At 48.1% G+C, this 15,732-nt stretch overlaps 2 protein-coding genes across 3 annotated transcripts in view; one reads left to right on the top strand and one right to left on the bottom strand.

Moving 5' to 3' along the window:
* Positions 1-111: 111 nt before the first annotated feature.
* prickle3 (prickle homolog 3) overlaps positions 112-15,732 on the top strand; it is a 38,955-nt gene continuing 23,334 nt past the window's right edge. The window contains exon 1 of one of the 2 annotated variants that reach the window (XM_086123530.1): positions 112-685. In XM_086123530.1, coding sequence (XP_085979656.1) covers positions 644-685 — 42 coding nt within the window. In that variant the 5' untranslated portion in view covers positions 112-643. The remainder of the gene's footprint in view (positions 686-15,732) is intronic. The other variant, XM_086123549.1, reaches the window with a different exon arrangement.
* On the bottom strand, positions 12,003-12,833 carry LOC147211202 (uncharacterized). Its single transcript, XM_086128988.1, has 2 exons — positions 12,738-12,833; positions 12,003-12,596 (listed from the first exon to the last, which is right to left on the bottom strand). The coding sequence occupies exons 1-2, from the start codon at positions 12,831-12,833 to the stop codon at positions 12,003-12,005; spliced, it is 690 nt and encodes a 229-aa protein (XP_085985114.1).

Genomic DNA, 15,732 nt, shown 5'->3' with positions numbered 1-15,732 from the left:
GATTTGTGTGTGACTAAGCTTAAGTACGGTGAGTTGTTTCCTCGGAAAAATATCTGCAGGACTTAAAGTTAATAAGGAAGATTCATGCTTTTGTCAAAAATGTCAATGATGTGTGAAAGCTTGTTTTCACGCGAGTGGTGGTGGGTAAAAGTAGTCACCTCTCTTACGTCCCTGTGCCAACAACACCGCGAGTACACGCCTCTCATTCTCAAGGTAAAGCTGGAGGCAAGTCAAGTTCAACAGGAACTTCCTATCTGCCAACACTGAGGGAGTCAAACATTCAAAGTAAAAGGTCATGTTAACGGACACAATTTAATCTTTTAGTGCGTCTATTAAAATATAAATAGAACGATAAGTTACATACTTTTACGCGAACGTTTTCTTTATTTGAGTTTCTTTGCGTAAGTAGTAAATCTCGTTTTGTCGTATTTGACTTTGAAAGGTCGCAGTAAGTTGGTCTTTCTGAGTCACGCGAGCTTGTTAGTTGCCGAAGTTGTTAGCCGAAGACGTTCTGAGAATTCGACGAGTTTGGTAGTAACATAATGTAGTCTATCACACAGATAGAAAATTGGGACGTTTATGTCGTCCCTTTGACCTCATCTGGCTGGATACTCGATTGCATTTTTAAACGCACCCCCTGATCATGTTTCTACGCGGGTCTAAAAAGCGACGCTCCAACTGCTCGGTAAGTGTGTGCGGTCGATACGTTTTAGTTGTCATTTACCTCGATTTGAAATACGATTCCGCATGAATAATTTCATTGTTTTATATACTTAAAACTGCCCCTTGTCATTTCGAATTTGCCGTAAAGTCCTCAAGTTTCTCTGAACCATCTCGTCACCTGACTTTTGTACCATTTTCCATATATAGGTCAAATCCATAAAATATAATAAATGAAATAAAAGCTAATTCCGGATTGATTTTCCATACTTTGTCCCAGAGAGTTCCACATTCTTTGTGAGTTGTATCATTTCGGATGTTCAAGGTGAGTCTGGAGAGGGGGACAAATACGTCACAGCCTCCCGACGGCGCAGGTTGGTGTAATGCAGATGAAATATGACCTTTTCTAAAAAAAAATTTTAACAATGGGCACTAGGATTCCGCCTGATGCCAAAAAGTGATTGACTACTGACTCACTGACTTGAACTATCCATCCATCCATCCATCTTCTACCGCTTATCCGGGTCGCGGGGGCAACAGCTTTAGCAGGGAAGCCCAGACTTCCCTCTCCCTAGCTACTTCTTCCAGCTCTCCCCGGGGGATCCCGAGGCGTTCCCAGGCCAGCTGGGTGACATAGTCACTCCAGCGTGTCCTGGGTCTTCCTCGGGGTCTCCTCCCGGTGGGACATGCCCGGAACACCTCACCAGGGAGGCGTTCAGGAGGCATCCGAATCAGATGCCCAAGCCACCTCATCTGGCTCCTCTCGATGTGGAGGAAAAGCGGCTCGACTCTGAGCCCCTCCCGGATGACCGAGCTTCTCACCTTATCTCTAAGGGAGAGCCCGGACACCCTGCGGAGAAAACTCATTTCGGCCGCTTGTATCCGGGATCTCGTTCTTTCGGTCACGACCCATAGCTCGTGACCATAGATGAGGGTTGGAACGTAGATCGACCGGTAAATTGAGAGCTTCGCCCTTTGGCTCAGCTCCTTCTTCACCACGACAGACCGATACAACGTCCGCATCACAGCAGACGCTGCACCGATCCGCCTGTCGATCTCTCGCTCCCTCCTGCCCTCACCCGTGAACAAAACCCCAAGATACTTAAACTCCTCCACTTGGGGCAAGATCTCTCCCCCAACCCGGAGGGGGCACTCCACCCTTTTCCGACTGAGGACCATGGTTTCAGATTTGGAGGTGCTGATTTTCATCCCAACCGCTTCACACTCGGCTGCGAAACGCTCCAGTGAGAGTTGGAGAGCCCCGTTTGAAGGAGCCAACAGCAGCACATCATCTGCAAAAAGCAGGGATGCAATACTGAGGCCACCAAAACGGACGCCCTCAACGCTTCGGCTGCGCCTAGAAATTCTGTCCATAAAGATTATGAACAGAATCGGCGACAAAGGGCAGCCTTGGCGGAGTCCTACCCTCACTGGAAACGATTCCGACTTACTGCCGGCAATGCGAACCAAACTCAGACATCGGTGGTATAGTGACCGAATAGCCCGTATCAGGGGGTTCGGTACCCCATACCCACGAAGCACCCCCCACAGAACTCCCCGAGGGACACGGTCAAACGCCTTCTCCAAGTCCACAAAACACATGTAGACTGGTTGGGCGAATTCCCACATACCCTCGAGCTGGTCCACTGTTCCACGGCCGGGACGAAAACCAAACTGCTCCTCCTCAATCTGAGGCTCGACTTCCTGACGGACCCTCCTCTCCAGCACTCCTGAATAGACCTTACCAGGGAGGCTGAGGAGTGTGATCCCTCTGTAGTTGGAACACACCCTCCGGTCCCCCTTTTTAAAAAGAGGGACTACCACCCCGGTCTGCCAATCCAGAGGCACTCTCCCCGTTGACCACGCGATGTTGCAGAGGCGTGTCAACCAGGACAGCCCCACAACATCCAGAGCCTTGAGGAACTCCGGGCGGATCTCATCCACCCCTGGGGCCCTGCCACCGAGGAGCTTTTTAACCACATCGGTGACTTCAACCACAGAGATAGGAGAGCCCACCTCAGGGTCCTCAGACTCTGCTTCCTCCAAGGAAGACGTGTTGGTGGAGTTGAGGAGGTCTTCGAAGTACACTGCCCACCGGTTCACAACGTCCCGAGTCGAAGTCAGCAGTGCCCCATCCCCACTGTACACAGTGTTAGTGGTGCACTGCTTCCCCCTCCTGAGACGTCGGATGGTGGACCAGAATTTCCTCGAAGCCGTCCGGAAGTCGGCTTCCATGGCCTCACCGAACTCTTCCCACGCTCGGGTTTTTGCCTCGGCGACCACCGAAGCTGCGTTCCGCTTGGCCAGTCGATACCCGTCAGCTGCCTCTGGGGTCCCACAGGCCATAAAGGCTCGATAGGACTCCTTCTTCAGCTTGACGGCATCCCTTACTGCTGGTGTCCACCAGCGAGTACGAGGGTTGCCGCCACGACAGGCACCAACCACCTTACGGCCACAACTCAGATTGGCCGCCTCAACAATAGAGGCACGGAACATGGTCCACTCGGACTCAATGTCCCCCGTCTCCCCCGGAACATGGGAAAAGCTCTGTCGGAGGTGGGAGTTGAAACTCCTTCTGACAGGGGATTCCGCCAGACGCTCCCAACAAACCCTCACAATACGTTTGGGTCTGCCAGGACGGACCGGCATCTTCCCCCACCATCGGAGCCTACTCACCACCAGGTGGTGATCAGTTGACAGCTCCGCCCCTCTCTTCACCCGAGTGTCCAAAACATGCGGCCGCAAATCCGATGATACAACCACAAGGTCGATCATCGAACTACGGCCCAGGGTGTCCTGGTGCCAAGTGCACATATGGACACCCTTATGTTTGAACAAGGTGTTCGTTATGGACAGTCCGTGACGAGCACAGAAGTCCAATAACAAAACACCACTCGAGTTCTGATCGGGGGGGCCGTTCCTCCCAATCACGCCCCTCCAGGTCTCACTGTCATTGCCCACGTGAGCATTGAAGTCCCCCAGCAGAACAAGGGAGTCCCCAGCAGGAGTACTCTCCAGCACACCCTCCAAGGACTCCAAAAAGGGTGGGTATGCTGAGCTGCCGTTTGGTGCATATGCACAAACAACAGTCAGGACCCGTCCCCCCACCCGAAGGCGGAGGGAAGCAACCCTCTCGTCTACCGGTGTGAACCCCAATGTACAGGCACTGAGCCGGGGGGCAATGAGTATGCCCACACCTGCTCTGCGCCTCTCACCTTGAGCAACTCCAGAGTGGAAGAGAGTCCAACCCCTCTCGAGAGAACTGGTACCAGAACCCAGGCTGTGTGTGGAGGCAAGTCCGACTATATCCAGTCGGAACTTCTCTACCTCACACACCAGCTCGGGCTCCTTCCCTGCCAGAGAGGTGACATTCCATGTCCCAAGAGCTAGCTTCTGCAGCCGAGGATCGGACCGCCAGGGTCCCCGCCTTTGGCTGCCGCCCAGCTCACATTGCACCCGACCCCTTTGACCCCTCCCACGGGTGGTGAGACCATGAGAAGGGGGACCCACGTTGCCTCTTCGGGCTGAACCCGGCCGGGCCCCATGGTTGTAGGCCCGGCCACCAGGCGCTTGCCAACGAGCCCCACCTCCAGGCCTGGCTCCAGAGGGGGGCCCCGGTGACCCGCGTCCGGGCAAGGGAAACTGAGTGCCATCGATTTTATCTATCATAAGGGGCTTTGTGAGCCGTGCTTTGTCTGGTCCCTCACCTAGGACCTGTTTGCCATGGGTGACCCTGCCAGGGGCATAAAGCCCCAGACAACTTAGCTCCTAGGATCATTGGGACACACAAACCCCTCCACCACGGTAAGGTGACGGCTCACGGAGAGGTGACTTGAACTAAACACTGACAAAATCTTGTTATGATTGCACTTGTTTCGCCACCCCCATTTACTTGGAAGAAAATCTGAATTCATCCAGTGAACCTGTGGGTGTGAAGGAGAAATGGAGTCTATTGTCGGCTGTAGTTGTATACAGACAATGAGAGTGCTTAGAAGTGCAATAGCGACTTGTAAATAGGATAGCCAGGGAACCAAATATACATACAGTATATGAGGTCTGTGGAAGGTATTTTCTCATAGCAGGTATGTGTAAAATGTTTGCTTGAGTTCTCTATATGAGTCATGACAGCATGCTATCCATTCATCAATCCATTTTCAACACTGCTTATCCTGAACAGGGCCATGCGCGGATGTGTTGTAGGGGGCAAGCGTGCTGGAGCCTGTCTTCATTTGCCATCTGTTTTGCCAGGAGTGATGTCACGTTCCCAATTTCTAATTTCGATACTACTCAATTACCTCGACATTGAAACGATACAATGGCAAAAACTTAAAACAACAACGAAAACAGTGGAATAATGCATTGCAAAACGTCCAAATTATAATTCTTGATATTTTTATGAATTAAAAAAATATATTCGACAGCAGAAAATAAAAGATGAAAATGACTTTAAATATTCCCTAATCATTAAATAAAACAAAAATGGACACAATTCACCTATAAAACAAAACCAAAAAGATTAATGCAGCTGCTCAGATTTTTAGCCCTGATTACAATGTCAAGATTGTTTCACAAAAATTGTGTGGAAACCAGCATATATTTGTCTTCTTTTTTTTTTTTTTGGACAGTTCACAAGAGCCCCAATATAAAAGTAAAAACTATGTTCATTATGTCATGATGCATAAGTCATTATGGGGGAAAAAAATCAGTCGTAGAGTAAAAATTATGCAGTATTGCATCATTTTTGATGGTGAGGTACCGTAGTACTGGTACACTGGGCCACCCTATTAGCCACATTTTTAGTTAGCATGTTAACTGTGTGAATTTCTAGTTTTGAATCAACTTACCCGTTCAAATGTAAATTACAGCTATGGATTGCTATTTTTTTTTCTTTTCAAAAAAACAAACACAAAAATGTTTGGTGTTCGGCACTACTGCACATTGATGAAAACAAGAAAGTGAGAAATGAGATTTTTTTTTCTTGTTCTCGTCTTGTTCTCTTCTCTTGCTTTGCCACCAAGTGTGGAAAATAAAGTAAGTAGTCTAGCACTCAAATGACACAACTGGTGTCAATTATTAACTGGAGTATGTGCTGCAGGCCCCTGCACAAATGGGTGGTGGGTGGCCCGCAGCATGTACCAAAGTTGATTATAGTAATAGTGGTAGTTTGGACTCCCCTGCATTAATTTGTGCAAGTGTGCCTAACCTACTGCATCTGCAGACCGAATAAGTTGGCATGCGTCTTTTGTGTAATTCATAGCATTGAAGCAGTGCAGCTACTTGTTCTTCACTGATGTATCAATGACTACACTCTTGTGTTTATGGGTATCAATATTGAAGGCAACTCTCCCATCGACACTCGAAAAGTGAGACAATTTGATGCTAAAATATTTGTTCTCTCGATATTAGTGGTAAATTGCAAATCACTGAGGAATCAAGTATTAATCAGTTCAGAGTGCAGGAAAGTGAATCTCCCCTCGTGTAGAACCATATACTGTACACAACATACCGTATTTTCACGACTATAAGGCGCCATTAAAAGTCTAAAATTTTCTCCAAAATGGACAGGACGCCTTATGATGCGGAGCGTCTTGTCTATGCGCTGAGTTCCAAAACCTGACTGACAGCCGACACGCTGTTTATATAGAGAAAAGGCGGAAGTGACTGTGGACAGGCATGCGGCAAAGAAGTCGGCCAATCAGTGAAGGGTGGGCGTGTATATATACACATATGGAGAGCGAGAGAGAGAAAAGGCAGATGTGAGTGAGGACAGGCATGCGGGGAAGAAGTCCGCCAATGGGTGATGGGTGGGCGTGTAAGTGGACGCTAAAGGTACGCCCCAAGCAGGTACCAACACCTGTATAGAGTGTGGCTATGTGCATTGTTGCAAAACAACTTTGGTTTTGGTTTCTAGGAACCCCCGAAAATAAATTCTACAAAGAGACACGCCTACGAAGCTCAGTTCAAACTTCAAGCCATCGGTTATGCTTTTGGCATGCGTGCCCATCTCACAGCAGCGGTGAAAAACCAAGTCAAGCAAATGAACTCTGAGCTTGCCGTTATTCCCGGAGGCTTGACTAAAGAACTCCAACCGCTGGACATCGGCATCAACCGGGCGTTCAAAGTAAAGTTGCGAACGGCATGGGAACAATGAATGATCGATGGCAAACAAAACTTTACAAAGAGTGAGAGGCAGCGCCGGGCGAGTTCCGCCACAATTTGCGAATGGATTGTGGCTGCTTGGACGAACGTGTCTGCTTGCACTGTTGTTCGAGTTTTTGGCAAAGCCGGCATCATTTCTGTGGAGCCACATGGCAATGAGAGTGACTGACAACGAGAGGGAACACGGCGTTTTTGATGGATTACCGGTACTTGCACAATTGTTCAATTCTGATACAGAGGATGAGGACTTTGATGGATTTCTGGGTGATGATTGATCGAAAAACGCGAGTACATTGTACGATGGCTAAATAAAATACAACGGAACTCAGTTTTCCGTTGCCTTTTTAAAAACGTGTTTTTAGCTTGTATCTGTATGTCTTGGCATGCTACCGTATGCTACAAACTAACGTGTTTTTAGCGTGCGCGCATGCATGCCGTATGTTTAAGCTGGCGTATGTTTTACCACTTTAAAATTGCGCCCAATAATACATTGCGTTTTGTCTATGTGTAAAATACAGAAATAGCACCCATTAATGAGACTGCGCCCAACCATACGGTGCGTCGAATGGTCGTGAAAATACGGTACTCTCTAAATGTATTTAAACTATTCCGTTTCTACTGGAGAGTGTAAAACATTTTTTGTTCACAAGGATTTCTCCTTCCACATGCTTAAAACACATTAATATTCAACAAAACACACTTCTAAAGCACATTGTGAACATATTTGAAGACAACAAGCAAGACAACAATACTTCACGTATTGTTAGATGTGTAGACTGGTGGGGCTCCATAGAACAGAATGTAAATCATTTGTTTGGTTAACTTGTCCTATAAATTGCTAAGCATTTGGAATCTTAATTTATGAAAGACCGTGTTTACCTACAGGTTTTGACAAAGAAGACATTTTTCCAAAAGGAATCACTTATTTTCACACTCTCTGGAAAGAAAAAAAAATATTGATTTCAATTTTTTTCTGAAGAAGTTGAGATGGGTTTGAAAAAATACAGTCTCAAAGCTTGTTTGGTGTCAAGAGAAATAAGGCAACAAAAAAAAAAAAGCCAAACTTCAGCACTGAATATTTTTAGATCAGTTATTCTATAGCAGGGGTCGGGAACCTATGGCTCACGAGCCATATATGGCTCCTTTGATGATTGCATCTGGCTCGCAGATAAAACAAAATATTCTCGTTTGTTTAATACATCCATTGACTTTTTTCACTGGTCGTGTCCTGCAGTTGGCAGGGGCAATTTTAATTGGATGATGCTGGCCTATGTCGGCCGTTGCTGTGGCAACAGGTAAACGCCCCTTTTGAATCCGCCCGCTCAGTCATTAGCTCAAAGCTAATCCTTCGACGAATAAGATGGTGAAAAGAAAAAAAGATGACGAGTATGGTACACTTCAGGACGAATGGACCAAAGGATTCACCTTTGTGGAGGGAACAGGTTCTGCGGTGTGTCTAATTTGCAACGACAAAATACCATCGATGAAACGGTGGAATGTACAGCGGCATGCTACGTTCACATCAAAACACACTACGAGAGAGAGCAGAAAGCAAGCGTGCAAGCTACTGAGCAGGGTCCGAGCTAGCCACCAGCAGCAACTCCGCGTATGGACCCGGCAAACTGACTATAATCCCGCAAATTTTGCTAGATCTTTCGTAATCGTGAGGAACGGAAAACCATTCACATGGTGAGTATTAAAACAAAATTATTGAAAAGAATACATTCAGAGGTGTATTATACTGACATTTTGTTGAATTTACTTTTAAAATACAGTTTGTATGTGTGTGTGTGTGGATGTTACGTTGCTCTATAAATACACCAGAAACAAAACAACATGCGCGCTCAGAAGTCCACGCCCATGTCTGTTTTGCCAGCCACGGCAGCACGAGACACCGAAAACGGATACTTAAAGAGTTTATGAATGGAAAGTTTACTTTTAAAAAGTTGCCAGATTGCTCCACTGACAAGACCAAAGTTACCTGTTCTTCTCTCTCTCTGTATCATACAGGTGTACGATGTATGCCACTGACGCGATTGTTACTTGTTTGCAACTATTTTGTGTGGAAGGTGACAGTGTTCTGTGTCCATATAAATAGAGCGGGTGGAGCTTCTCTGTGTTCGTCTGACAGTGACAGTGCGCTGCAGTGGTAGCGACCTAGCGAAAATAAAACGTCTCCAGTGTTGTCATCGAACCAAGTGTAGTCATCCGAAATGAGGTCTACACAAAACCGTAGAGAGACTTCCGCGCAAGAAGGACCAACACAATCAACATAGCCTGACTGTGTTAGGGGGGGTGAAACCCCCCTCTTTCAGAATGGTTTGCCCCAGCAGCACGGGGGAAGTGCGTGCGCTTGTTTGTACGGCCGGCAGTCTTGAATACAGCGGCACATAACGAACACTGGTGTCCGGTGTCTCGTTATTCTTCAACAAACATACAGAAACAGACTGCTATGTTCAAAGCAAACTTGAGAAAAACGAATTATGCAACCATGGTTTAAATCCACTATAGGCTGAGTACTAGTTTACCTTAGATGTGCACTTTATAATGTTATATTGCTCTGTTTTGATTTCATTAAAAAAAGCTGTTAAAGCAGCTGTTATGTGACAAAATATTTTTTTCACTGTTGTTGATGGACAGTAATATTGTGTGAGAGATTATGTGTGAATAACTGCTCCAAGTGAAAAATGTTCATGTAAAATTGAAAATCGAAATTGTTATTTCAGTAAATATTTGCATTTGGCACATAGAAAACTGCTTCATGATTCCATGTTGATGAGAGCATTAAAATGTGGGAAAAATAGGACAAAAATGTAAAAGGAAACTCAGAAACGATAAAAAATGTGAGTAATCACGATTAATTTTTAGTGCATTCGAGTTAATTATGACAGTTGCTTTTTTAATTAGATTAAATATTTTAATCGTTTGACAGCTCTAATATATATATATATATATATATATATATATGTGTGTGTGTGTGCCTGTGTGTGTGTGTGTGTGTGTGTGTGTGTGTGTATGGCTCTCACTGAAATACTGTTAGGTTTCGGACAAACCGAGTTTAGGGTGGATCCTAAAGCGTAGACTAAAACAGGGTCTCCGTAGGAACAAATAAGGTTTAATGTACAAATCGCACCGATAAGGAGAGAACATAAAGCGCTGGTCAACAATAAGGACCAGAGGGTAAATAAAACGAATAACAAAAAGTGCTTGCACAAAAAGGCAAGGGAGAAAAATAAAGACCGCGAATACAAACAAAAAACAATGTATCACAAATACACGCAAGAAAGCCAAATCACAAAACAAAACCAGTACTTACTATACCATGGGTACCGAGAATACAAAGCGAAAACACGACGATAGTGATGGGTCCAGCGACACTGATGCGTTGACGCATGCGCCGGGCTCACAGAGCAAACCACGTGTCGGTGCATGTGCTGCTTCATTACGTCACGTGATTGACACGTGAACTGCACCGGCGCAGTTTGGACTGCATCGGCTGCGTTGACACAGTCTAGGCTGCTAATTGACACATCGGCTGCGTTGACACAGTCCAGGCTGCTAATTGACACGTGAACTGCACCGGTGCAGTTTAGACTGCATCGGCTGCTTGGCACAGTCCAAGCTGCGCCACTTAGTCCAGGGGGCGTCGACTCAGTGCAGGGGGCGTTGACGCAGCAAAAGCCCGCACAGTGTATCCTAAGGAAGTGCGTCTGGCGACACGATGCCGATTGTCGAAACAAGCCAGACCTCACCCTCGCTCGAATAAAAATATGTTTGGGCAATACGGAAAACACACTGATTATCAGAAAAAATGTGTCCGTCTGACTTCGAGCGTCATGTCGGCTGTCATATAATAGGCTATTATTATATGAGAAGTGCTTTATGAACGTTTGTACTGTACGTCATACTCCAGTTGATTGAGAGGTCCCGCCTATAAGGGGGAGTTCCAGAAAGTGACTGCGAGTGAGCACACCGCATGTTTGATGACTCTGCCACGTTGCTATTAAAAGTCACATAAAACGTAAACCTTGTCTGCTGACCATCATTACATCGGCTAGGCTAGTTTAGCTGTTGTCGTAGTTCAAAGCTTAATATGTGGCGTGGGTTGGGTCGGCGCCGCGAGTACGTGCTCGCGCTCACAGCAGAGAGCAGCAGACTATCGACTGCTGAGACGCGCTTCACTCGTGTGACGTTGCTACAGTACGTGCATATTATGGAGCAGCTTCCGGACAAATACAAATTGTCCGCCGTGTAGAGCCATTTTGATCTCCTTTTGGAGAATAAGGTATTTATTAAAATCTCCTTGTCTCTCCAAGTGCCTCTCGGACTTTTGACATGTCTTATTCCATTGTGTGTGTGTGTTCTCCACAACAGGCTAAATAGCATGCATTAAACGCAACAGAATGAAATTTAAAACACTGGAGCATCTTATTTTTCTAAATCAAAATTTGTGAAGACAAAGCCCACAAGCATCCTCATTCGCATGATTTTCACATTATTGAAACACATTGAATGATACAATATGAATGCATGGATGTGAATGATATTGTCACGGGTCAATGTCATCTTTATTGTCAAATATGCTTTATGTATGACATGCAGCATAGATGAAATTTCTTCCTCTCAATCCTCAGTGCATACATGCATGTAAACATGCTGTGCATTAAACACACACAGCTAAGAAAGGATAGCAGCTACACTGTATAAAAAAGACATGTAATCTGAACAGTATAGACAATATAAACAATATAAACAGCATAAACAACAACATAAACAATGGCGCTTGTGGCTATTGTGGGTAGAGTGAGGTAGTGCATTGTATACACGTCATCATCAAATCAGTTTGTTCAGTCTGTCAAGTGGGTTGGCTGCAGGGATTTTGAAGGTCCAGCAGGTGGCAGTGGTCAGCGACACAGTATCAACACAGTGTGTCATTGTGTCGACACGCCTCATGAGGCCTCATGGACCCATCACTACACGACGAGGTCTAAAGCCAACTAGTCAATGAGCAGCGAAACAGCAATGCAATAAACAATACTCCAACAACAGGTGTACGGCGGAGGAGTCCTTAAATACTGAGTCTATTAATCACAGATTGGCAGCAAGTGTGCACAGAAGTCCGCACATGCCACCTGCTGGCCAGACCGCAAACAGAACCGTGACAGTACCCCCCCCCCCCCCCCTCAACGGACGCCTCCTGGCGGACCACCCGGCTTTGACGGGTGCGCAGCGTGAAAAGCCCGGAGCAGGGACGGGTCTAAGATCCAGGAGCGGGGGATCCACTGCCGATCCTCCGGGCCGTAGCCCTCCCAGTCGACCAAATACTGGAACCCCTTACCCCTGCGCCGAGAGTCCAAAATTTCACGCACGGTGTACACCGGGTCGCCGTCGACGATCCGTGGAGGAGGAGGAGACGTGGGAGGAGGAGCCAGGGGACTGGTGGCAACTGGCTTCAACAGGGAAACGTGGAAGACGGGGTGGACCTTCATGGTGGGCGGCAGTCGGAGCTTGACGGAGACGGGGCTGAGGACCGATTCCACCACGAACGGTCCAGTGAAGCGAGGCCCCAACTTGCGAGAAGTACCAGCTAGTCGCAGATCCTTTGTCGCCAGCCACACCTTCTGCCCCACCTGATAGCTGGTTGCTGGGCGTCGGCGCCGGTCAGCGATCTGCCGGTTCCTCATAGCAGTGCGTGACAGCGCTGCTCTGGTCTCCCTCCATATGCGATGGGCCCATCGCAGGTGGAGCTGTATGGATGGGAGTTCCACCTGACCCTCCTGAGAAGGAAACAGAGGAGGTTGATAACCATAAGCAGACACGAAAGGAGACCGACCGGTGGCCGATGAGACGAGGGTGTTGTGGGCGTACTCCACTCAAGGCAGGTGAGTCGAACACGAGGAGGGGCGAAGGAGGCAAACGCAGCGCAGAACTGCCTCCAAGTCCTGGTTCATGCGTTCCGTTTGGCCGTTGGACTGCGGGTGGTAACCAGAGGACAGACTAGCTGTGGCCCCCATGGCATGACAGAAATGTTTCCATACTCTGGAAACGAATTGAGGACCCCGATCCGACACGATGTCTACCGGAATCCCATGAAGACGGAAGACGTGTTTGACGAGAAGGTTGGCGGTCTCCAGGGCAGAGGGCAGCTTGGACAAGGCAACAAAATGAACAGATTTAGAGAAGCGATCAACTACGGTGAGTATGACTGACTTGCCCCGGGAAGGAGGCAGGCCTGTGACAAAATCCATGGAAATGTGGGACCATGGTTGAGACGGAACAGGCAAAGGCTGCAGCAACCCAGCCGGTGGTTGGTGGGATGCCTTACTGCACGCGCAGGTGGAGCAGGCCTTGATATAGTCCTGTGTATCCTTTCGTAGCTCCGGCCACCAAAACCGCTGAGAGACGAGCTCCAAGGTTCGGTTCACCCCTGGATGGCACGCCACCTTAGACGTGTGCCCCACTGTAACACCTCCGCGCGCAGATGTGGGGGTACAAAAAGCCTCCCTGCCGGACAACCAGCAGGGACTTGAATTCCGTTCTGGGCCTCCTGGACCCTACGTTCGATGGCCCAACTCAGGGCCCCCACAATACAATGGTCGGGAAGAATGCTCTGGGGTTCGTTGCTCCTCTCCGCTGGGTCATGGATACGGGAGAGAGCATCAGGTCGAATGTTCTTGGAGCCAGGGCAGTAGGTAAGTGTGAAATTGAAACGAGTAAGGAGAAGCGCCCACCGTGCTTGGCGTGAGTTTAGTCTCTTGGCAGAGCAGATGTAAGCGAGGTTCTTGTGATCGGTGTACACCGTGAACGGCTCTTCAGTCCCTTCGAGCCAATGTCGCCATTCTTGTAGTGCCAAAACGACTGCTAGCAGTTCACGGTTTCCCACGTCGTAGTTGGCTTCGGCTGGACTGAGACGACGAGAGAAGAAGGCGCAAGGGTGGAGTCTTTGGTCGACTGGGGATCGCTGCGATAATACGGCCCCGACCCCTGATTCCGAAGCGTCCACCTCTACGATGAAAGGATAGGATGGGTTAGGATGTTGCAATACCGGAGGGTTCGTGAAGGCCTTCTTCAATTCAGAAAACGCGTTATCGGCGTCGGTGTCCCACCTAAAGGGGATCTTGACAGAGGTTAACCGGGTCAAAGGCAGGGCTCTCTGGCTGTAGTTACGGATGAAACGGCGATAAAAATTAGCGAAACCCAAGAAACGTTGCAGCTGTTTTCTAGTGGTTGGTGTGGGCCTGTCTACTACGGCCTTAACCTTGGCAGCGTCAGCTCTCAGCCGACCCTTCTCGATAACAAAACCCAGAAACGTGAAACTCGCACTTCTCTGCTTTTACGAATAACCGGTTTTCTAACAGGCGCTGCAACACCAGCCTGACATGGTGTTGGTGTTCTTTAAGAGTCCGGGAAAAAATTAATATGTCATCCAAATAGACAAAACAAAATATGTTCAGAAAATCTCTTAACACGTCATTGATGAGGCACTGAAACACAGCGGGCGCATTGGTTAACCCAAATGGCATGACCAAATACTCGAAGTGCCCCAACGGCGTCTTGAATGCCGTCTTCCATTCATCCCCCTCACGAATACGGACCAGATGGTAAGCGCTTCGTAAATCGAGTTTGGAGAACATGGTGGCAGATTGGAGGGGGGCGAACGCCGAATCTAACAATGGGAGTGGGTATTTGTTTTTGATTGTGATTTCGTTAAGGCCCCGATAATCGACACAAGGGCATAACGACTTGTCTTTCTTTTCGATAAAGAAGAACCCGGCCCCCAATGGGGATTGAGACGGCCGAATGAGGCCAGCCGAGAGTGAGCTGTCGATGTATTCCCTCAGAGCCTCTTGTTCCAGCTGTGAAACCTGATATAATCGGGAATTCGGGAGTGGGGCGTGATCAATCAGGTCGACTGCGCAGTCATAGGGCCGGTGAGGCGGCAAGGACTGGGCACGGTCTTTACTAAATACTTGGCGCATATCGTGGTAAATACTCGGAACATTATGAATGACTTCTGGTGGCTCGCTACGGGTCGGCCCTCTATTTTCTGCCGCCGAGCGCAAACAGTGGGTATAGCAGAACGAGCTCCAATTCTCGATCGCAGGACGTTCCCAGGAAATGACAGGGTTATGTTCTCTCAGGGTTAGGTCCTGGGTACGACGTTAAACTGCATCCAACTGGTCCTCCAGGTTGGGGGTTGGGCGTGAGGTTAACAACCTCACCCTGTAAAACAAAACCTGTTACAGAAACGACGAGAGGAAGCCATTCCGGTAAACCACGGCGAAGAAGAGACGGCACATCCTTGGATGTATCTATGACGGGGCCGGGTGAAATCCAGCAGGAAGCCCGACCCCTGATGATCCCGATCTTTGGAACCAAAACCAACACCAGAGTAGGCACCTGGAATGTGCGCACAATGTTCCAGTCTGGTCGCATGGACCAGGTGCTGAAGAATATGAGGGACTGTCGCCTGGACATCTTAGGCGTTAGTGAAATGAGGTGGACGGGGCAAGGGCGTCTCGTGGTTGATGGAGCAACTTTTCTGTACTCTGGGAAGCAAGACCACCATTCCCATGGAGTCGGCATCATCCTCTCCAATAGTGCAGCAAAAGCATTGATTGGATGGAAGCCGGTGAATGAACGGATTATTACAGCAAGGCTCTACACCAGATATGCCAAAGTAACCATCGTACAAGTCTATGCCCCAACCGAAGCTGCCTCAGCGGACGATAAAGACACCTTCTACAACCAGCTCCAGACCGTGCTTGAGGAAATCCCCAGACATGACATCAAAATGCTGATTGGAGACTTCAACGCAAAACTGGATAATGACAGAAGGGGCCTGAATGCCACAGTTGGACCACATGGGTCTGCAGGCTCCACGAACGACAACGGGGAGAGACTGTTGATGCT

This window comes from Hippocampus guttulatus, chromosome 1, assembly GCF_054856545.1.
Source record: "Hippocampus guttulatus isolate MCC_2025c chromosome 1, RoL_Hgut_1.0, whole genome shotgun sequence".
Taxonomy (NCBI): domain Eukaryota; kingdom Metazoa; phylum Chordata; class Actinopteri; order Syngnathiformes; family Syngnathidae; genus Hippocampus; species Hippocampus guttulatus.
The sequence above is the reverse complement of the archived record's forward strand: the minus strand, read 5'-3'. Positions and strand labels throughout refer to the sequence as shown.